This window comes from Sarcophilus harrisii, chromosome 2 (genome assembly GCF_902635505.1).
Source record: "Sarcophilus harrisii chromosome 2, mSarHar1.11, whole genome shotgun sequence".
NCBI lineage: Eukaryota > Metazoa > Chordata > Mammalia > Dasyuromorphia > Dasyuridae > Sarcophilus > Sarcophilus harrisii.
The window spans coordinates 54,160,960-54,177,937 of NC_045427.1; the positions used below are offsets into that span (position 1 = coordinate 54,160,960).

The 16,978-nt window shown below is 39.8% G+C and overlaps 1 protein-coding gene across 1 annotated transcript in view; it reads right to left on the reverse strand.

Annotated features, from left to right (window-relative positions):
- Nucleotides 1-11,134, reverse strand: part of ATP2C2 (ATPase secretory pathway Ca2+ transporting 2) — a 105,331-nt gene extending 94,197 nt beyond the window's left edge. The window contains exon 1 of the mRNA XM_031950194.1: nucleotides 10,425-11,134. Within this exon, the coding sequence (XP_031806054.1) occupies nucleotides 10,425-10,784 (360 nt within the window). The 5' untranslated portion in view covers nucleotides 10,785-11,134. The remainder of the gene's footprint in view (nucleotides 1-10,424) is intronic.
- Nucleotides 11,135-16,978: the final 5,844 nt, after the last annotated feature.

The window sequence follows — 16,978 nt, forward strand, 5'->3', positions numbered from 1 at the left end:
CTTGACACTACTAGTCTTCAGAGGGCAACCAGATCTCAGATCTCTTAATGCTACATATGAAACCTTGTCTCATATTTTACTGAAAAATTGAAGTCTTTTGCTGAGAACTCCCCCTCCTCCCCTTCTCATCTTACACCATCAAGATTCCTTCTCTAGTATCTCCTCCTTCACCCTAGTCTCACACAACAAGATGGCCCTTCTTCTAGCCAAGGCAAACTACTCTATGTGCACACATGATTCCATTCTACACTATCTTTTCCAGTAGGTTGTTCTTTCTACCACCTTACTCTCTAATCTTCAGTTTCTTGTTGTCTACTGGCTGCTATCTGTAGATAAATAAGTCAACGTCTTCTTCTTACACAAAGATCCTTCACTTGACTCATTCATCCTACTAGTTATCATCCTGTATGTTTTCCTTTGCTGGTGAAACTCTTAGAGGAGACTATGATCCTCCATGTTCTTTTATTCCTTTTTGATATCATCATTCAGCTAAAACTGTTCTCTCCAAAGTTACCAATGATTTCTTATTTGCCAGATCTAATGACATTTATCCTTCTTGGCTTTTCTGTAGCATTTGATACTCTCAGACTATTCTCCCTGATATTTTCTTCTCTTTATGTTTCTATGACTCTTCTCTAGCCTGATCTTTCTTCCGTCTCACACTTTTTTGTTCTTCATCCAGATTATACCCCCAAACCTTTGACGCCTACTAAGGCTTTGTCTTGGGCTTTCTTCCCTTCTTTCTCTGTATCTCATTTGCTCTCATGATTCCAGTGATTATCACATCTACTTATCCAGACCTAATCTCTCTCCACACATCCAGACTCGAAATCTCCAAATGCCATTTAGATATCTTAAGTTCAAACTATCTAAAACTGAACTCATTATCTTTACTTGCACTCTTCCCCTTTCTGAACTTCCTCATTAATGTGGAAGGTCCTACCATCCATCCCCCAGTCATCTAAGATCCAATCCAGGTGTTATTCTAAGTACGGAAGGCAGTATATCTAAGGGCCTCTTCATATTCAACTGTTGCCAGTGAAAGAAAGAAAGAATGAATATAAGTAGGGCTTAATTTGTCACAAAGATTGAGCACTAAAGGAGTTCACGTGAGAGGGAGATTTAGAGAAATCTGGAAGGACCAAAAAAACTTCATGGTGGGGGGTGGAGGGGTGGAAGGGAACCTGTCTTACCTCATACCTGAACTATTTCAATAACCTTCTGTTTTGTCCTCTGGCCTCATTTATTTTTTTTCATTTTAGTCTGTCCTCCACTCGACTGTTAGAATAATCTTCCTAAAGCACAGGTCTGACCATTTAACTCCTCCAATGGCTTCCTATCCCCTCTAGGATCAATAGAAAAATCCTTTGGTTGGTATTCAAAGTTCTTTCTAAATCTGTTGTCTTTTTACACCTTACTCACCACATGTACTCTATGATCCAGGGACACAGGTCTTACTGTTCCTTAAAGAAGATACTCCATCTTTCTGCTCTAATCATTTTCACTGGCTGTCTGCCATGCTTGCAATCCTACCTGTTTTCTTCTCTAGCACCAGCCATCCTTAAAGACCCAACTAAAATCTCCTCTACTACGAGAAGCATTTATTTCCTGATTGCCCCAAATGCTAGGAGCTCCTTCCCTCAGTTGGTTATCTCCAATATCCTGTTTGTCATAGCTGTTTACTTGTTGTCTCTCCCATCAGGCACCTTAAGAACAGGAACTGTTGATTGCCTTTCTTTGTATCCAATGCCTGGTACTTGGTAGATGCTTAATAATTGCTCAATGAATGGCCAACTGACTATACACCTGGTCCTGCTATGTCACTTTGGAGCTGGCTTTTAATGTAAGGATGAGACTACTCATCTGCTACCTATATAACAGGTATGTATGGTGTGATCATTAAACTTATTATTCTCCCCTTTTGTCCTTAACTTCCCCTCCCTTCTTCATCACCATGTGTCCATCCCTATTCTTCATGACAACTCAAGTTGACTCTCCTCTCCAAAGCCTTCTATGATCACAGTAATTTTTCCCTTCTTTGAACTCATAAAGCAATGTCCACTTATACAACTGATTTGATAATGGAATAATATATTATTTTGTGACAACTCTTTTATTTCTGAAGTAATTCACTACCTTTAATCCTTTCCCTATCCTTCTTTCCTATTTCCATGGAGAGTACCACCACCTTCCCAATTATCAAGGCTCAAAATCTTTCTATCATCCTTGACTCGTTATCACAACATTTGTTAAATCCAGTTCATTCTTCCTCCACAATAACTCTTGCATCCATGCCTTTCTCTTCCTGCACAATCCTGGGACCTTTGTTCTCTGCTTCTAGTATCTTCTCTCCAATTCTGCCTCCACCCAGTTGCCAAAATCATCTTGAAATGATTTGGACACAGTGATTCAAATTCACCTGATCAAATGCCTCTGGTTTAAAATCCAAACTCCTCACCCTCAGATATCAACCTACTTTTGTTCTAGTTGTTTTTTTCCTTTCCATTCTTCCTGATCCTTTTTGGTGTTTTCTTGGCAAAGGTATTGGAGTGGTTTCCATTTCCTTCTCCAGCTCTTTCTACAGATGAAGAAACTGAGGCAAACAGGGTCACACAACTTGTATCTGAAGCCAAAATTAAACTCAGAAACTCCAGGAACAACACCGTATCCAATGTGCCACCTAGCTGCTCTCAATCTACTTTACTGTTCTCAATTCACATTCCTCATCACAAATTCTACCTCCAAACAGACTGGGCTATTAAGTTATTTTCCAGATTTCAGAATCCCTATCCTGCCATCATGCATTCTCACAAGCTGCCCCCAAATCTGGACTGCATACCCTCCTCATCTCCACTTTTCTGAATTTTCAGTTTCTTTCAAAGCTAGTCTCATCTTTTCTGTGAAGTCTTCCTTACCACTTTATGCCAACTACCCTGCCCCACCTAAAAATGGCCTCACTCTCTTTCTGTTTTCCTAACACCTTGTTCTTGAACCTCTCTTCAGCCCTCATCACTCCCTGTTTTGTATTCTACTGATCTGTGTACATGTTGCCTCTGTGCCCACCTGGACCCATCCCAGTAGAGTGTAAGATCCTTGAGGTCAGAAACTATGCCATTCTAATATTTGCATCCTTAAAGTTCATCAAAGCAAGGCACACAATGAGTGTTTGGTGAAAATTATTTTTTGCCCCTGAACATTTATATATTTTATTGTAATTTACCTTTTCTTGCACTTATGTTTTTTTTTTTAATTATCTGGATTTTTTATATTATCTATTACCTAATACACTTTCTGCTCCTTTTTCTTCCAGGGAACCATCCCTTTCAAAATAAAATAGAGAAAAAACCTTTTCAGTGAAACTAGCCAATTCATTAAACAAATCTAACATTACATGCAATTTTCCATGTCTAGAGTCCCCTAACTCTACATAGAAAAAAGAAAATAATGACTTTATATTTCATCTTTGGGGCCATCTGGACATAATAATTTCATGTATACATTCGCATCTTGTCTCCCCAAATGCATATTAAGTTACTGGAAGGAAAGGATCATAAATAACAAATTTATGTATCCCATGTATCCATTGTAGTGCCTACTACAATGCAGATGCAGATGATCAATTATTGGACACTGATTTAAGACTGAAAACCAGTTTGAGTTCCTAAGGGGAAGGCATTACAACTCATTATAGCCATTTAGTGATTATTCAGAATTAGGGAAGACTTCAAATTATTTTCCAAAATTACAGGTAATCAAGAAGTCTCCAATTCATTAAATTCAAATTTCCTTTTACAAGTCAAAATATATATTTTTTATTCTAAAGCTTTTTATTTTCAAAACATATACATAAATAATTTTCAACATTCACCCTTGAAAAACCCTGTGTTCCAATTTTTTCTCCCTCCCTTCCCTCCAGTCCCTCTCCTAGATGGCTAGTAATGCAATATATTAAAATATATTAAAAATATTAAAATATATTAAAAATATGTTAAAAATGTGCAATTCTTCTATGCATATTTCCACAATTATCATGCTGCACAAGAAAAATCAGATTAAGACAGATCAGATCAAAAATCAGGGAAAAATGAGAAAGAAAACAAATGCAAGCAAACAACAACAAAAAAAGTGAAAATATTATGTTATGATCCACATTCAGTCTCCACAGTCCTCACTCTGGTTGTAGATGGCTTGCTCCATCACAAGACCATTGAAACTGGCCTGAACCATTTCACTGTTGAAAAGAGCCACGTCCATCAGAATTGATCATCATTTAATCTTGTTATTGCTGCAACATGCATTTATTAAACATCACTGTATAATAGGCACTGGACTGACATCTATAATGATAATCATTTGTTAAATGGAAACATCAAAACCAGTCAAACCCTGGTAGGACTTATTAGTTTAAGAGTTGATCAAAAAAAAGAAGTCAGCAGATTGTATTCTTGAGGACACTCTGTATGTTTTCCCTCAGGACTCTTGTAGAGTGAAGTAGGTTTAGAAGAGGATTTCTCTTTTCTCCACCCCACCTCCAGCCTTGGTGTCTTGAAACAGAGCAGCTAATCCAGTAGGAGATTTCATGACTGCAACAGACCAGGCCCAAAGAGCCTCAAACCTCAGTTTAGTTGACCTAGTCTAGGTGGAGAATGGACTTGTTATTTTCTTTTTTCTTTTTTAACTCATTTTTACAGATGAGGAAACTGAGGCGAATAGGATACCTAGGGTCATACAGAGCTATTAAATATCTTCAAGATGTTAAGGGAGAAGAGGGTTGATAAGTGTGGGAGGGTCAGGGGGAAATAATTATTACCAAGAAATAAAAGAAATGCTTTTATTTGGAATTTTAGTCTAGCTTTAGGAGACACTAGAAAGCAGTAATGGAAATTTTGCAACTTTGTTCTATTATTCCTTAGCTGTAATTTCAGTAGGTCATTTCCCCCTCTCTTTTTCAGTTTTTCCTTAAACTTTAAAGACCTCTAGATTTTTTTTTTCTGCTTTTAAGTTACATAATGTGGAGATTTATTATGGCAGAAGAGTAGCTGTTCACACTGAGGCACACAAACTATCCTAACCCCTTTCTTTGACCTACCACTACCATTTTATCGATCTTTTTGGCTAAGAATGATCCACCACTCTAGTTTTTGAAGACCTAGACATCTAGTTTGGTAAAAAGGAAAGAACTCCTGGCCTTTGGAATAAAAGGATCTGAGTCCAAATCCTGGCTTTGCTATTTATAATCTGTATAAAACTGGGCAAGCTAATTAATTTCTCCAAACCTCAGTCTTCTCATCTGTAAAATGAAAAGTTTATATTCAATGATTTCTTTAATCCTTTCTAGCTCTAAAACCTCTGATTCTCTTTCTTCATCTTTACATAAAAGATTTGACCTTGATAATCTCTAAAGTCCTTGCCAACTCTAAATTCTATGACCCTAAGTTGGTTTACTTCTCTGGTTCAATTTCCTCCTTTATAAAATGGGAGCTGATAATACCTACACATTTTACCACAATGAATGATGTGTGTATGTGGGGGGGATTTATTATAAAGCTTAAAGCATTTAGCAAACATGAAATATTACTACTATTAAATTAGGTCTTTGTTGTCTGGCTCCGGAAGCTAATTATCCTGTATGATATTGTTTCAATGGCAAATGATTTCCAAGTTCCAAACAATGGATGACCTTACCACTGACCCTTTGGAACACAACTTTTTCATAATCTGGGAACTGCCTGAGAGCAATTTTTTCCATGGAGTTCCCAGTTCATAATCTGATTCATAGCATCACTAAAACCCACTATGTACAAAGCCTTAGACCAAGAGCAATATAGTCTACATGCCAGGTATGTAGCCATTGGAGTTATTGAATCAGAATTCAAATCCTGACTCTGTGACTCATTAGCTGTGTGTCTTTGGGTAAATGCCTTAGTTTCTTCATGCTCATTTAAAATGAAAAAGTTGGACTCAATGGCCTCTCAGGTCTCATCCAGCAATATGTTCTCTTGGGAGACAAACAGGCGTGGTAGCTCTTAGGTTCATTTCGCAGAAGGGAAAGCTGAGGTACCAGGAGAAAGCCTAAGTAACTTTCTCAGGGCACACCCTGAATAATCAGAGAAGATGGAATTCCCAGCTCGTTATTCTAGTCACAAGTGGTAGTCAAGGTACTACTGCTGGTTGGCCTAATTTTTGGAACTTTCTTCTCCCATATTTGGTCCTTTTCTTCTATTAAGTGTCAAGAGTCGGTTTCTTGACTTAATCGAACTGATGCTGAGTGAAGTGAGCAGAACCAAAGGATCATCCTACACAGTAACAAGATTATGTGATGATCAACTGTGATGGGCTTGGCTCTTCTCAATAACGCAGTTAAGATTCAAGGCAATCCCTATAGACATGGGATATGGATCAAAGCATAGTATTTTCACTCTTTTGTTTCTTTGGTTTTTTCTCATGTTTTTTTCCCCGTTTGGGTCTGATTTTTCTCACACAAAAATGACAAATAAGGAAATATGTTTAAAAGAATTGCACATATTTAACCTATATCAGATTACTTGTCTTGAGAAGGGAGGAGTAAAGGAGAAAGGGAGAAAAATTTGTAGCACAAAGTCTTACAAAAATCAATGTTGAAACTGTCTTTACATGTATTTGAAAAAACAAAACATATTGAAAAAATTTTTTAAATAAAATAAAAGCAGAATGTGCAATCTCAGGAGGAAAAAAAGAGTGGGTTTTTCTAAAAAGCTTACATGGGCTAATTAGAGAAGGAATGAGGTGCTTCATCCTCTCATCATGATAACTGTCCCCAAAAAGAAGTCTCCTTATTGTCTTGTAGTTGACTATTATGTAACTGCCTCTACTCCAATCCTTCCCCAAAACTAGCCGACCAGGAGCTTAAAAAGTCCCGAGTATCAGGAATACCGAGTATCAGTATTCCAATGTCACAATGGAAATTCAATAAACATGTTATTCTGGACACTGGGGATTCCAAAACAAACAAACAAAAATTAGCTCTTTTAAAGGAGACATAGAATGTTGACATGGGAAGGATCATAGAAGATCCTCATTTTAGGGCTCAGGGATCAGAAGGATGAAGTAACTTGCCCCAGGTCACATCACAAAGTCAGGGTCAGAACACAAGTCTCTCGACTCATGGGTCAACACTTTTCTCACTATACTTTTGTTGCAGTCCAAGTCTTCATGAGCCCATTTGGAATTTTCTTAGCAAAGATACTGGAACGATTGGTCATTTCCTTCTCCAGCTCATTTTACAAATGAGGAAATTGAGGCAAACAGAGTTAAGGGACTTGGCTGGAGTCATACAGCTAGTTAAGTCTGAGGCTAGATTTGACTCTGGTCTTCTTGACTCTAGGTCTGGTGCTCTATCCACTGTGTCTCCTCCTGCTATATACTAGAGTAGCCTAAAAAGACAAATTTTTGCAGCTTTTTAAGTTTTTCCAATGACTGGTGAGATCCTATTTGTCCCATTTTTCTTCCCTTCCATATAACTTTTGAGAGAAAACAATTTTTAATGTGCTTTTTTTGCACACATCCAAAGGCTATGTTGTATTCATTCTTTCTACCTATCTCATTATTAAGCAAGGAAGTTGGAGGTAGAATGCTTTGATTCTGAGGTTTTGCCATTGATTGGTCTCTATCTTTCTTCCATAAATTAAAAAATGCATCTTTGGGCAATCAAAATAACTATTTTCAAAGAGTTTAACATACACAAGTTCATTTGATCTTCAGAAAATGAGGGAAGCAAGACAGGGATTGATATCTCTTTTCATTAGTAAGAAAACAGAAATCTAAATGATTTGCACAAGTTTACAAAGTCCAGAATACAAATTCCATCATTCCATTCTGTCCATCAAAAGTCAGGACAGCTGGGTCCTAATCCTCATTCTGCCACTAAATGGATATATGACTTCTGGGTCTTATTCATCTGTTAACTAAGGACAAGATGATCTCTCACGTCCCTTTCAGCTAGTCTGTGATTTTATGAATCTTATCATATGATACTTTACCAAAATAAGTCAGAAACAGTCTTTCTTTGCATAATTCATTTTATAAAATACAGGATAAACTAAAAGAGCATGTCTTCACACTGAGGGTCCATGTCCATATTCAGACTATAATCTTTATTACTCAGTCAAATGTAGACTCTTTGAAAGCCAAAACAATCTTACTTTTGTGCTTATGTCCTCAGCACCTCAGATCAGTGGTCAGCACATAGGATTTAATAAATCTTGTTGACAGATGAGTGCTTGTTGATTACTACCCATTTGAGACATGTTAAAATGTTAAGCAATTGTCTAAAAAAAGTAAAAAAAAAAATTTGAACAATCTATGGGAAAGGTTACACTAAATATATGAAACATTATAAATTATATAAATTAAACATTACATAAAATATTAAATACTACCCTGTTTTTCAGATTCTCTTTCTATCTCTCAAATAAGAAACCCTGAACTTGGTTTTTCAGGGAAAACATAATTGTCAAGTTGCATTTCTTTCCCCATCACAAATAATCTTAGAAGTGTATGGGATTCATTATCAAGTGAGAATATTTGTGAATTATTTAGCACATTTCAAATTTGACCTCAGATACTGAATAGCTTTTTGACTCTGGGCAAATCACTTAGCCCTCTTTGCCTCAGTTTCCTCATCTGTAAAAGTAGATGGAGAAGGAAATGGCAAACCATTCCAGTATCCTTGTCAAGAAAACCTCAAATGGGATCGTGGGCAGTAGGAGGCAACTGAAAATGACTCAGGACAACAATAACAATAAATAGGCATTTAATAAAGGCTTATTCCCTTCCTGCAAGCTTCCACCTTAGTACAGGTGTCTCTTCTACAGTATTCCTGACAGTAGTTTGTAAAAAATTAGAACTAAGCTCCCTTGCAGGAGATCAAGGTTAAGTCAAGTATTATTTTTTTTTTAAACAGTAAGTACCAGGCACTGTGCTAAACCCTGGGAACACAAAGAAAAATAGTAATAATCCCAATCTCAAAGAGCTCACACTCTAATGGGGGAGATAACATGCAAACAACTATGTATAAATAAGATAAATTGGAGATAATCAGCAGAGGCAGGGACTGGGAGAGGGGAGGGAAAGAATCAGCTACTGCCTTCTGCAGGTCAGATTTTAGCTGGGACTTGAAGTCAGAGATCTAGAGTAAACCCCTCTTACTGATTTTGGCTGTGGTTACTTTTGTGTAATCATAGCATTAACAATCAGAACTCAAGCATTATCTTTTTTTGTCAATGTTTGTCTAAAATGATATTTCTCAAAATAGACAGAGGTCATTTAAATCAAGCACTTGTTTCTCTCAGGCTCCTTTCATCTACTGGACTGAGGAGTCAATGAGGGAAAGTTTTATTTTCCTCGGCTTCCACTCAGTGTCTGCATAGTTGCCTAACACCCAGGAGGGAGCAAGTACATGTTGATTCACCGAAGTGAGTAACATTTCTTGTTGTATTACAGATATTACAGTTGTCTTATATCGATCAGAAGTCTCTAAGCTTTCTAAGGGCTGGTATGGTTTTTATCTTTCTTGCCCAGTGCCTGGTGCAAGAAAATGGTTAATATCTTAAAAAATAACAGGGATTCAATCACTTGTTACCTCGAAGGGCTGCTGTGCAGACAGTATTTAAACTGAAAGTGTTATCAGGCAAGGGATTACTTGTGACTCACCAGCTTCACATCTAATCATGAAGGCATGGACAAAGAATCACCCAGAAGTAGCCTTGCATTGGGTTACAATCTGAACAGGTGGAGGAAGGGAGCACACCCAGAGACCAGGCGTTGAAGTCTTTTATTAATAAATGTTTACTTTGCAGTCTCCACGACCTATTTTATTTTGAAACCTGATTTGCCGATTTCAAAATCCTCAGGGAGAGCGGCGGGACAGCCGGGCGAAACCCTGCGCCGGTTGGTGAGCAGCCTCACAGCCTCGCAGCCTCACAGTTGGTTTGGGGCTTCCCAGGGGTTCCCGGGTCCCAGGCCTTGAGTGGGTCCAGCAGGCAGCTCCCCGGGTGCCGGTGCCCGCGCCCGTGCCCGTGCCCGGAAACGCGCGCGATCTCCTGCCCTGCCCCATCCCAGACCAGCGCCGCTGCTCAGGTTAGCTCACCTGCAGAGGAACTGCCTCGCCTACCCCAAGAAAGTCAGACAGCGGCGGCCGCCCAGCCACACGGCCCCTCAAAGAGACCTCCGCTCGTGCCCGTACACTACCCGGCTCGCAGCCTCCTTTTCCACTGGGGTCCCCCTTTAGGAGACACGGAGGAAGGCACCGGCCCGATCTCTGGAGGCTGGAGCTGAGCCGCGCCGCAGCGGGGAGCGCAGGGGCCCGCAGCCTCTCCGCGCGTCCCGGGGGCTCCATCCCGGGGGCTCCATCCCTTCTCCCCGCCCGCCGAGAATCCTCCACTCACCACCAGCCCTTCCAGCTCCGAATCCTCCACTGGCTCGTACTGGCGCGTCAAGCTGAGCAGGGAAAGTTTCTGCACGAGTTTGGAGAAGCGTCTCTCCACCATCTCGACCCCGGGGGGCGGGCGCCGCGGCTCGCGCCGGCTCCCTCGTCCGCTGCTGGGGACAGAGCGCGGCGGCCCCGCCGGCTCCCTGGCTCGCTCGGGCCCGGCTAGGCTGCGGCAGGAATTGCCTCTCTGGTGTGCCGGGGGCAGGGCGCGCGCGCCCAGGAGACTGTAATAGGCTGAGCCTAGGTTACCTGGAGCCGGTCGGCCCGCAGGTGATGCCCCGCCCCTTGGGGTGGGGGCGGAGTCAGCGAGCCCCATCTCGGTCCCCGGGCTTTGGCGTGCGCCTCTCCTCCCGCCGGGCTGGCTTCTGCGGGACAGTCCCCCACCACTGCGGAGTGGAACGCGCTCGAGCCGCAGACCCCGCTGCAGGAGAGGAGGGGCCGGGAAGCCCGGGTGAGCTCCCGGTGCAGACGCCGCCTCCCTTCTCCCGGGTCTCCCGGGGTACGCTCTTCCCGGAGGGCAATCCCTGGCGGGCAGGGGGAGATTGCTGCGGGAAGGAAAACCTGCAGCCCTCGGGGCCTAGCTCTGGCGTCCGGGGAGGGATACTCCGAACTCCTGCCCTCTCTCCTTCACGTAATAGGGACGATGCTTTGGGATCTGTAACTCAGAGGATGTGGAACTAGAATCGGACGTAGCGATGACCCTTCATTCATTTTTGTTATTGTTATTCAGTCGTGTCCGACTCCTCCCCATTTGGAACTTCCTCAACAAAGATTTCCGAATGGTTTCCGTTTCTTTCTGCAGTTCATTTAATACCCAATTTACAGATATCTCTTTTTCTATCAGACTGGGAAGTTCCTGAGGATAGGAACTGTCTTTTGCATTTGTACCCCCAACACTTAGTATGGTGAATAAACGCTTAAAGCAGCTAGGTGGTGAAGTGGATAGAGCACTAGGCCTAGAGTCAGGTTAGACTCATCTTCCTGATTTAAAATCTGTCCTCAGACACTTCCTAGCTATGTGACCCTGGGCAAGTCACTTAACCCTATTTGCCTCAGTTTCCTCATCTGTAAAATGAGCTGAAGAAGGAAATGGCAAACCACTCCAGTTTAGGAAATGGGGTCACAAAGAGTCAGGGACAACGGCTGAACAACTACAGAAAAAATGCTTAGTGACTGAATGACATTTGGAAGTGGAAGCCTGCCTCATGTAGTAGTGGAATGGGGTGTAGTGAGAAGAATGCAAAAATATGAATTGGGAGAAATTTGAAGGACAATATCCCCACTAATTAGCTACATAACTCTCGGAAAGGGACAGTTCTATAACTTCTCTGGAACTTAGTACCAAAGTGGTCCTCAGTATCCAACATAGAAGGAGCTTGATCAGCCTCAACCCCCATCCATCCAAATGTTAGCAAACATTTTCCCAGGATTCCTAAACTGGGACTTGGCAACATTTAAGAAATTGTTCTAAAACTGTATTTCAATATAATTGATCTTTTGTAATCTTATGTATTTTTGAATACATTTAAAAGAATGATTCTGAAGAGTTTAGTCTTCACTACACTTCCAAAGGGGTTCAGGGCATTGAAAAGGTTTAAGAACTGATAGATTCACAAACTTCCCTAAGCAGAAGAACTAACATTAACATATAGCTTGTCTAGCTGTAAATCTAGCTGATAGGTACAGCAAAGAATGCTGGACACAGATTCAGAAAGGCCCGAGTTCAAATCCATATTACAGTATGACTGTGTGTAAGTCACTTAACTGGTTTTTCTTTTCTTTTTCTTTTTGTAAATCTAGCTGATAGGTACAGCAAAGAATGCTGGACACAGATTCAGAAAGGCCCGAGTTCAAATCCATATTACAGTATGACTGTGTGTAAGTCACTTAACTGGTTTTTCTTTTCTTTTTCTTTTTTTTTTTTTTTAATTTAATAGCCTTTTATTTACAGGATATATACATGGGTAACTTTACAGCATTAACAATTGCCAAACCTCTTGTTCCAATTTTTCACCTCTTACCTCCCCCCACCCCCTCCCCTAGATGGCAGGATGACCATTAGATGTTAAATATATTAAAATATAAATTAGATACACAATAAGTATACCTGACCAAAACGTTATTTTGCTGTAGAAAAAGAATCAGACTCTGAAATATTGTACAATTAGCTTGTGAAGGAAATCAAAAATGCAGGTGTGCATAAATATAGGGATTGGGAATTCAATGTAATGGTTTTTAGTCATCTCCCAGAGTTCTTTTTCTGGGCATAGCTAGTTCAGTTCATTACTGCTCCATTAGAAATGATTTGGTTGATCTCGTTGCTGAGGATGGCCTGATCCATCAGAACTGGTCATCATATAGTATTGTTGTTGAAGTATATAATGATCTCCTGGTCCTGCTCATTTCACTCAGCATCAGTTCGTGTAAGTCTCTCCAGGCCTTTCTGAAATCATCCTGTTGGTCATTTCTTACAGAACAGTAATATTCCATAATTTTCATATACCACAATTTATTCAGCCATTCTCCAACTGATGGACATCCATTCAGTTTCCAGTTTCTAGCCACTACAAAAAGGGCTGCCACAAACATTCGTGCACACACAGGTCCCTTTCCCTTCTTTATAATCTCTTTGGGATATAATCCCAGTAGTAACACTGCTGGATCAAAGGGTATGCACATTAACTGGTTTTTCTAGTGTAAAATGGATCTCCATTTAATTTAACTCCCAGAGTGATCTTGATAATCAAATGAGATGATATTGTAAAGCACTGAGAATAGTGATAAGCTTAATAAATGTTTGTTTTCCTTCCCCCAGTCCTTTTCCCACTCCACCAGAGCCTTTTTAAGTAACAAAGGTATGTATATTTTCCAGTGGCAGTCTTTTGTTAGCAAGTCCTTTTATCTTTTAAGTCTTTAATGTCCTCAACTGTAAAAAACAACAAACAAACCTTACCTCATAGGCAGGGTGGTTGTGAGGGAATTGATTTATTAACTTAAAGCATTATAGAAACATGAGTTATTATTTCACGGATTCTCTCCCTTCCTTATTTGTTATATAACTAGAAGGGTCAGAAGTAGTGGGATCTCACACCAAGTTCTGGAGTATTAGAACTCTGGCCAAGAAGTCTTTCCAGTAGACCAAGTAGCAGCTTCTCAGCTAGGGAGCAGTCTCCACCCATCCCAGTAAAAAGAGGTAGAAGGGGAAATGATTTCCACCTTTCCTGCTTGTCCTCTGACAACTGCACTGTATGCACAGTTAATAGTTCTTTTCCTAGTTGAAACCTTTTGCAAACAGCTTCTTGGCATCTGGGCCCTGGGCCTAGCCAGAGGCCAGTGGGTGAGGTTAAGTCAAGTGAGAACACCCATAACCTAATACATCTGGAGCAATGATTGTGACCGGGGATAAAACTTATTAAATGCCTTGAGCTAATATAGACTGTGGAGTATGTAAAAGAGACTTGGAGGATTGTTGATTTCTAGTCCTTGAGAAATAGGAATTTAATCCAAATTGGCAGCATTGAGCTAGAATCTTGGACCAGAAACCAAAAGACAATGTGATATCAACTTGAAAATACAGCAATGAGAACGGAAGATCTGGGGTTCTACATGATAAGAAATATATTTTAGGATTTAGGATAAGAAAGGATCTATTCATCTATTTCAAAGATGACTTATTTCAAATTCTTACTTATTATAAAATTTAGCCCCAGAGGGAAACAGGTTCTCTGGTTCCAGATCCATTGCTCAATACTATTATTTTAAAGATTAGAAAACTGAGGCCCACAGAGGAGAAATGGAAAAGTCAGGATCTGAATCCAGATGTTAAGGAAGGCACAATGAACTCTGGGTTGCCTTTTGCCTTGTATTTCCAACTAACTGAATGGAAGATCTCCCAGGGACTCCATCCCACTCTCTACTAACCCTTCAAGTGATTTGAAATTTTAAATGCCAACTCAGTCATCCAGTGAGTATTTATTGAGGGTCTTTTATGTGCATATTACTATGTTACCTTCTGTGTGGATTAACAGAGAATTAGAGAATACAATTTTGCCCTCAATTATAATAGAGCATTATATAATTATAGAACAACAGATTTTGCTATAGCCAAAGGAGAATCCTACCTATATATCTATATGTCCTATCTATAATCTCTCACAAATGGTCATTCAGCCTCCATTTGAAGCCTTTCAGTAATGAGGAAGGAGCTCACTACTCCCTAAAGAAGCCCATTCCACTTTGGGTCAGCCCCAACTGTTAGAAAGGTTTTTGTTTCAACCCCAGATCTGCTCATCTCTACCTTTCACTCATTGCTCTGCCCTGGGGCTAAATCTAATCTCCCTTTCATATGGCAGCGCAAATGCTAGAAAATAGCTAGCATATGTCTTCCCTCTTCCAAACCCTCCCTTCTATTCTTCAGGCTTAAATTGCTCCTTTTTCTTCAATTAACCCTTAAGCATGATCTCCAATTTCCTGTCCATCCTATTCATTCTCCTCTGAAATGTCCCATTTTATCAATATCCTTCCTTTCACATAGTACTCACAATGGAATACAATATGTTCATTCTGACCATGATGATGATATGACTATTGCCTCCCTTTTGTTGGATGCTATTCTTTCAATGCAACCTAAGATCAAATAGGAAGCTTTGCAATCAATCTAATTGGAGAGACAAGACTAAGATAAATGAAGCAATTAGAGGGCAATAAACAAAAAGACATATGGTAATTAAGTGCCAAATGAGATGTTGAAGACAGTAAATAAAAGGGATATTCCCACCTGCTATTTGTTCTATGAAAATATGATCTTAAAAATAGCTGACATCCCCAAAACACTTGAAGGTTTGCAGAGGCAAATCAAGGCATTACCCTGGGTTGTCAATGGTCCTTTTTGAAAATGAAACACAAAGAACAACAATTTCTCCCTACAGGCAAAGTCTAGATTCTTCTGTCTAGGTCTTCTCCACAAATTGACTCATTACACATGGTGAACTTAAATTTCCATTTCTCTGATGTAGTTCCTAACAAAACTACAACTTAAGTCTGGATTTTTAGTGTCAAAGTTCAATGCTCTTTAAGCCCTAACTTGTCTTTCTTCTTCCATGAAACTTTTCCCAAAGTCCAGGGATAATATCATTTTCTGAATTTCTCCTTTACAGACATATATCACATAAAGTGGCCTTAAAAGGCAATCAGACTCAGTGAAAAGAACATTAAACTTAGAGCCAGACATTTTGGGTTCTGATGTTTCTCCTGCTATCTGTGAGTCTTTGAGAAAGTTATTGAACTACTGTAAAATGAGGAGGCTGAATTATCAAAGGTGTTAAACTCATGATGCCATAAAATCATTGAATAATCTAACCAGATTAAAATGTAATTGGGAAATGTTTAACAAAATAAAATATGAAACAGATAATGTTAATTTGTGTTTTTCTAAGACAATATGGCAGCATTATTGTTATTACAGATGAGGAAACTGAGGCAGATAAGGTTAAATGACTTGCTCAAGATCACATAGCTAATGAGTATCTGAGGCCACATTTGAACTCAGGAAGATGAATATTCCTGAGGACAAATCTGGAACTCTTTTGACTAAGCCAGCCACTTAACTGCCCTAACACAGTACCTATAAGGCAACTAGATGGTTCAGTGAGTAGAACTCTAGGTCTGGAGTCAGGAAGATCTGAGTTCAAATCCAGCCTCAGATGTTTATGAGCTGTGACGCTGGGCAAGTCATTTCATCTCTGCCTTAATCTATTGGAGAAAGAAACGTCAAACTACTCCAGTATCTTTGCTTAAAAAACAAAAACAAAACAACAACAACAAAAAACCCATATGGTATCAGGAAGAGCTGAAGATGACTGAATAATAACAAAGTCAATAGGTAGCCTGCAGGAATCAGTTTGAATTTGAGTCTGACACCATTGGACTGAATGATTTTTAAGGACCCCCTACATGTAATTAATTTTTTTTTCCAATAATTGTGTTAATAAACTCCAACCAGATCCTACTGTAAAGCCATGAAACTCACAGTAAGATTGTTTAGCCAGCCAAATGTCTATGTAAAGTATAAACCACATTTTTCCTACAGCACTAATTGCCCTTTGTAATATTGTTTCACCCAAGATGAAACAATAAACACTATGTAGTATAGTATGTAGATCACTGTCCATGATATTGGGAAGACCTGGATTGATACTGCCTCAGATCTAACTGTGTCTATATGCCTCTGGATAAGTCATACAACTTCTTCAAGTTTCAATTCTTCAATATCAAATTGGAACAATAACAGCATTCAGGAAGGACTGTTGTTATCAAAATGTGGTAAGGACCTGGAGGAAGGTAGTAATAATGGGAATGGAATAAAAGGAAAAACACAAAGAAATATTGTATAGGAACAGATGATCGTGGGCCTCTATCCCAAAGAAATCATAAAAGAGGGGAAAGGATCCAGATGTGCACATTTTGTTTGTAGCAGCTCTTTGTTGTGGTGATAAAGAATTGGAAAATGCA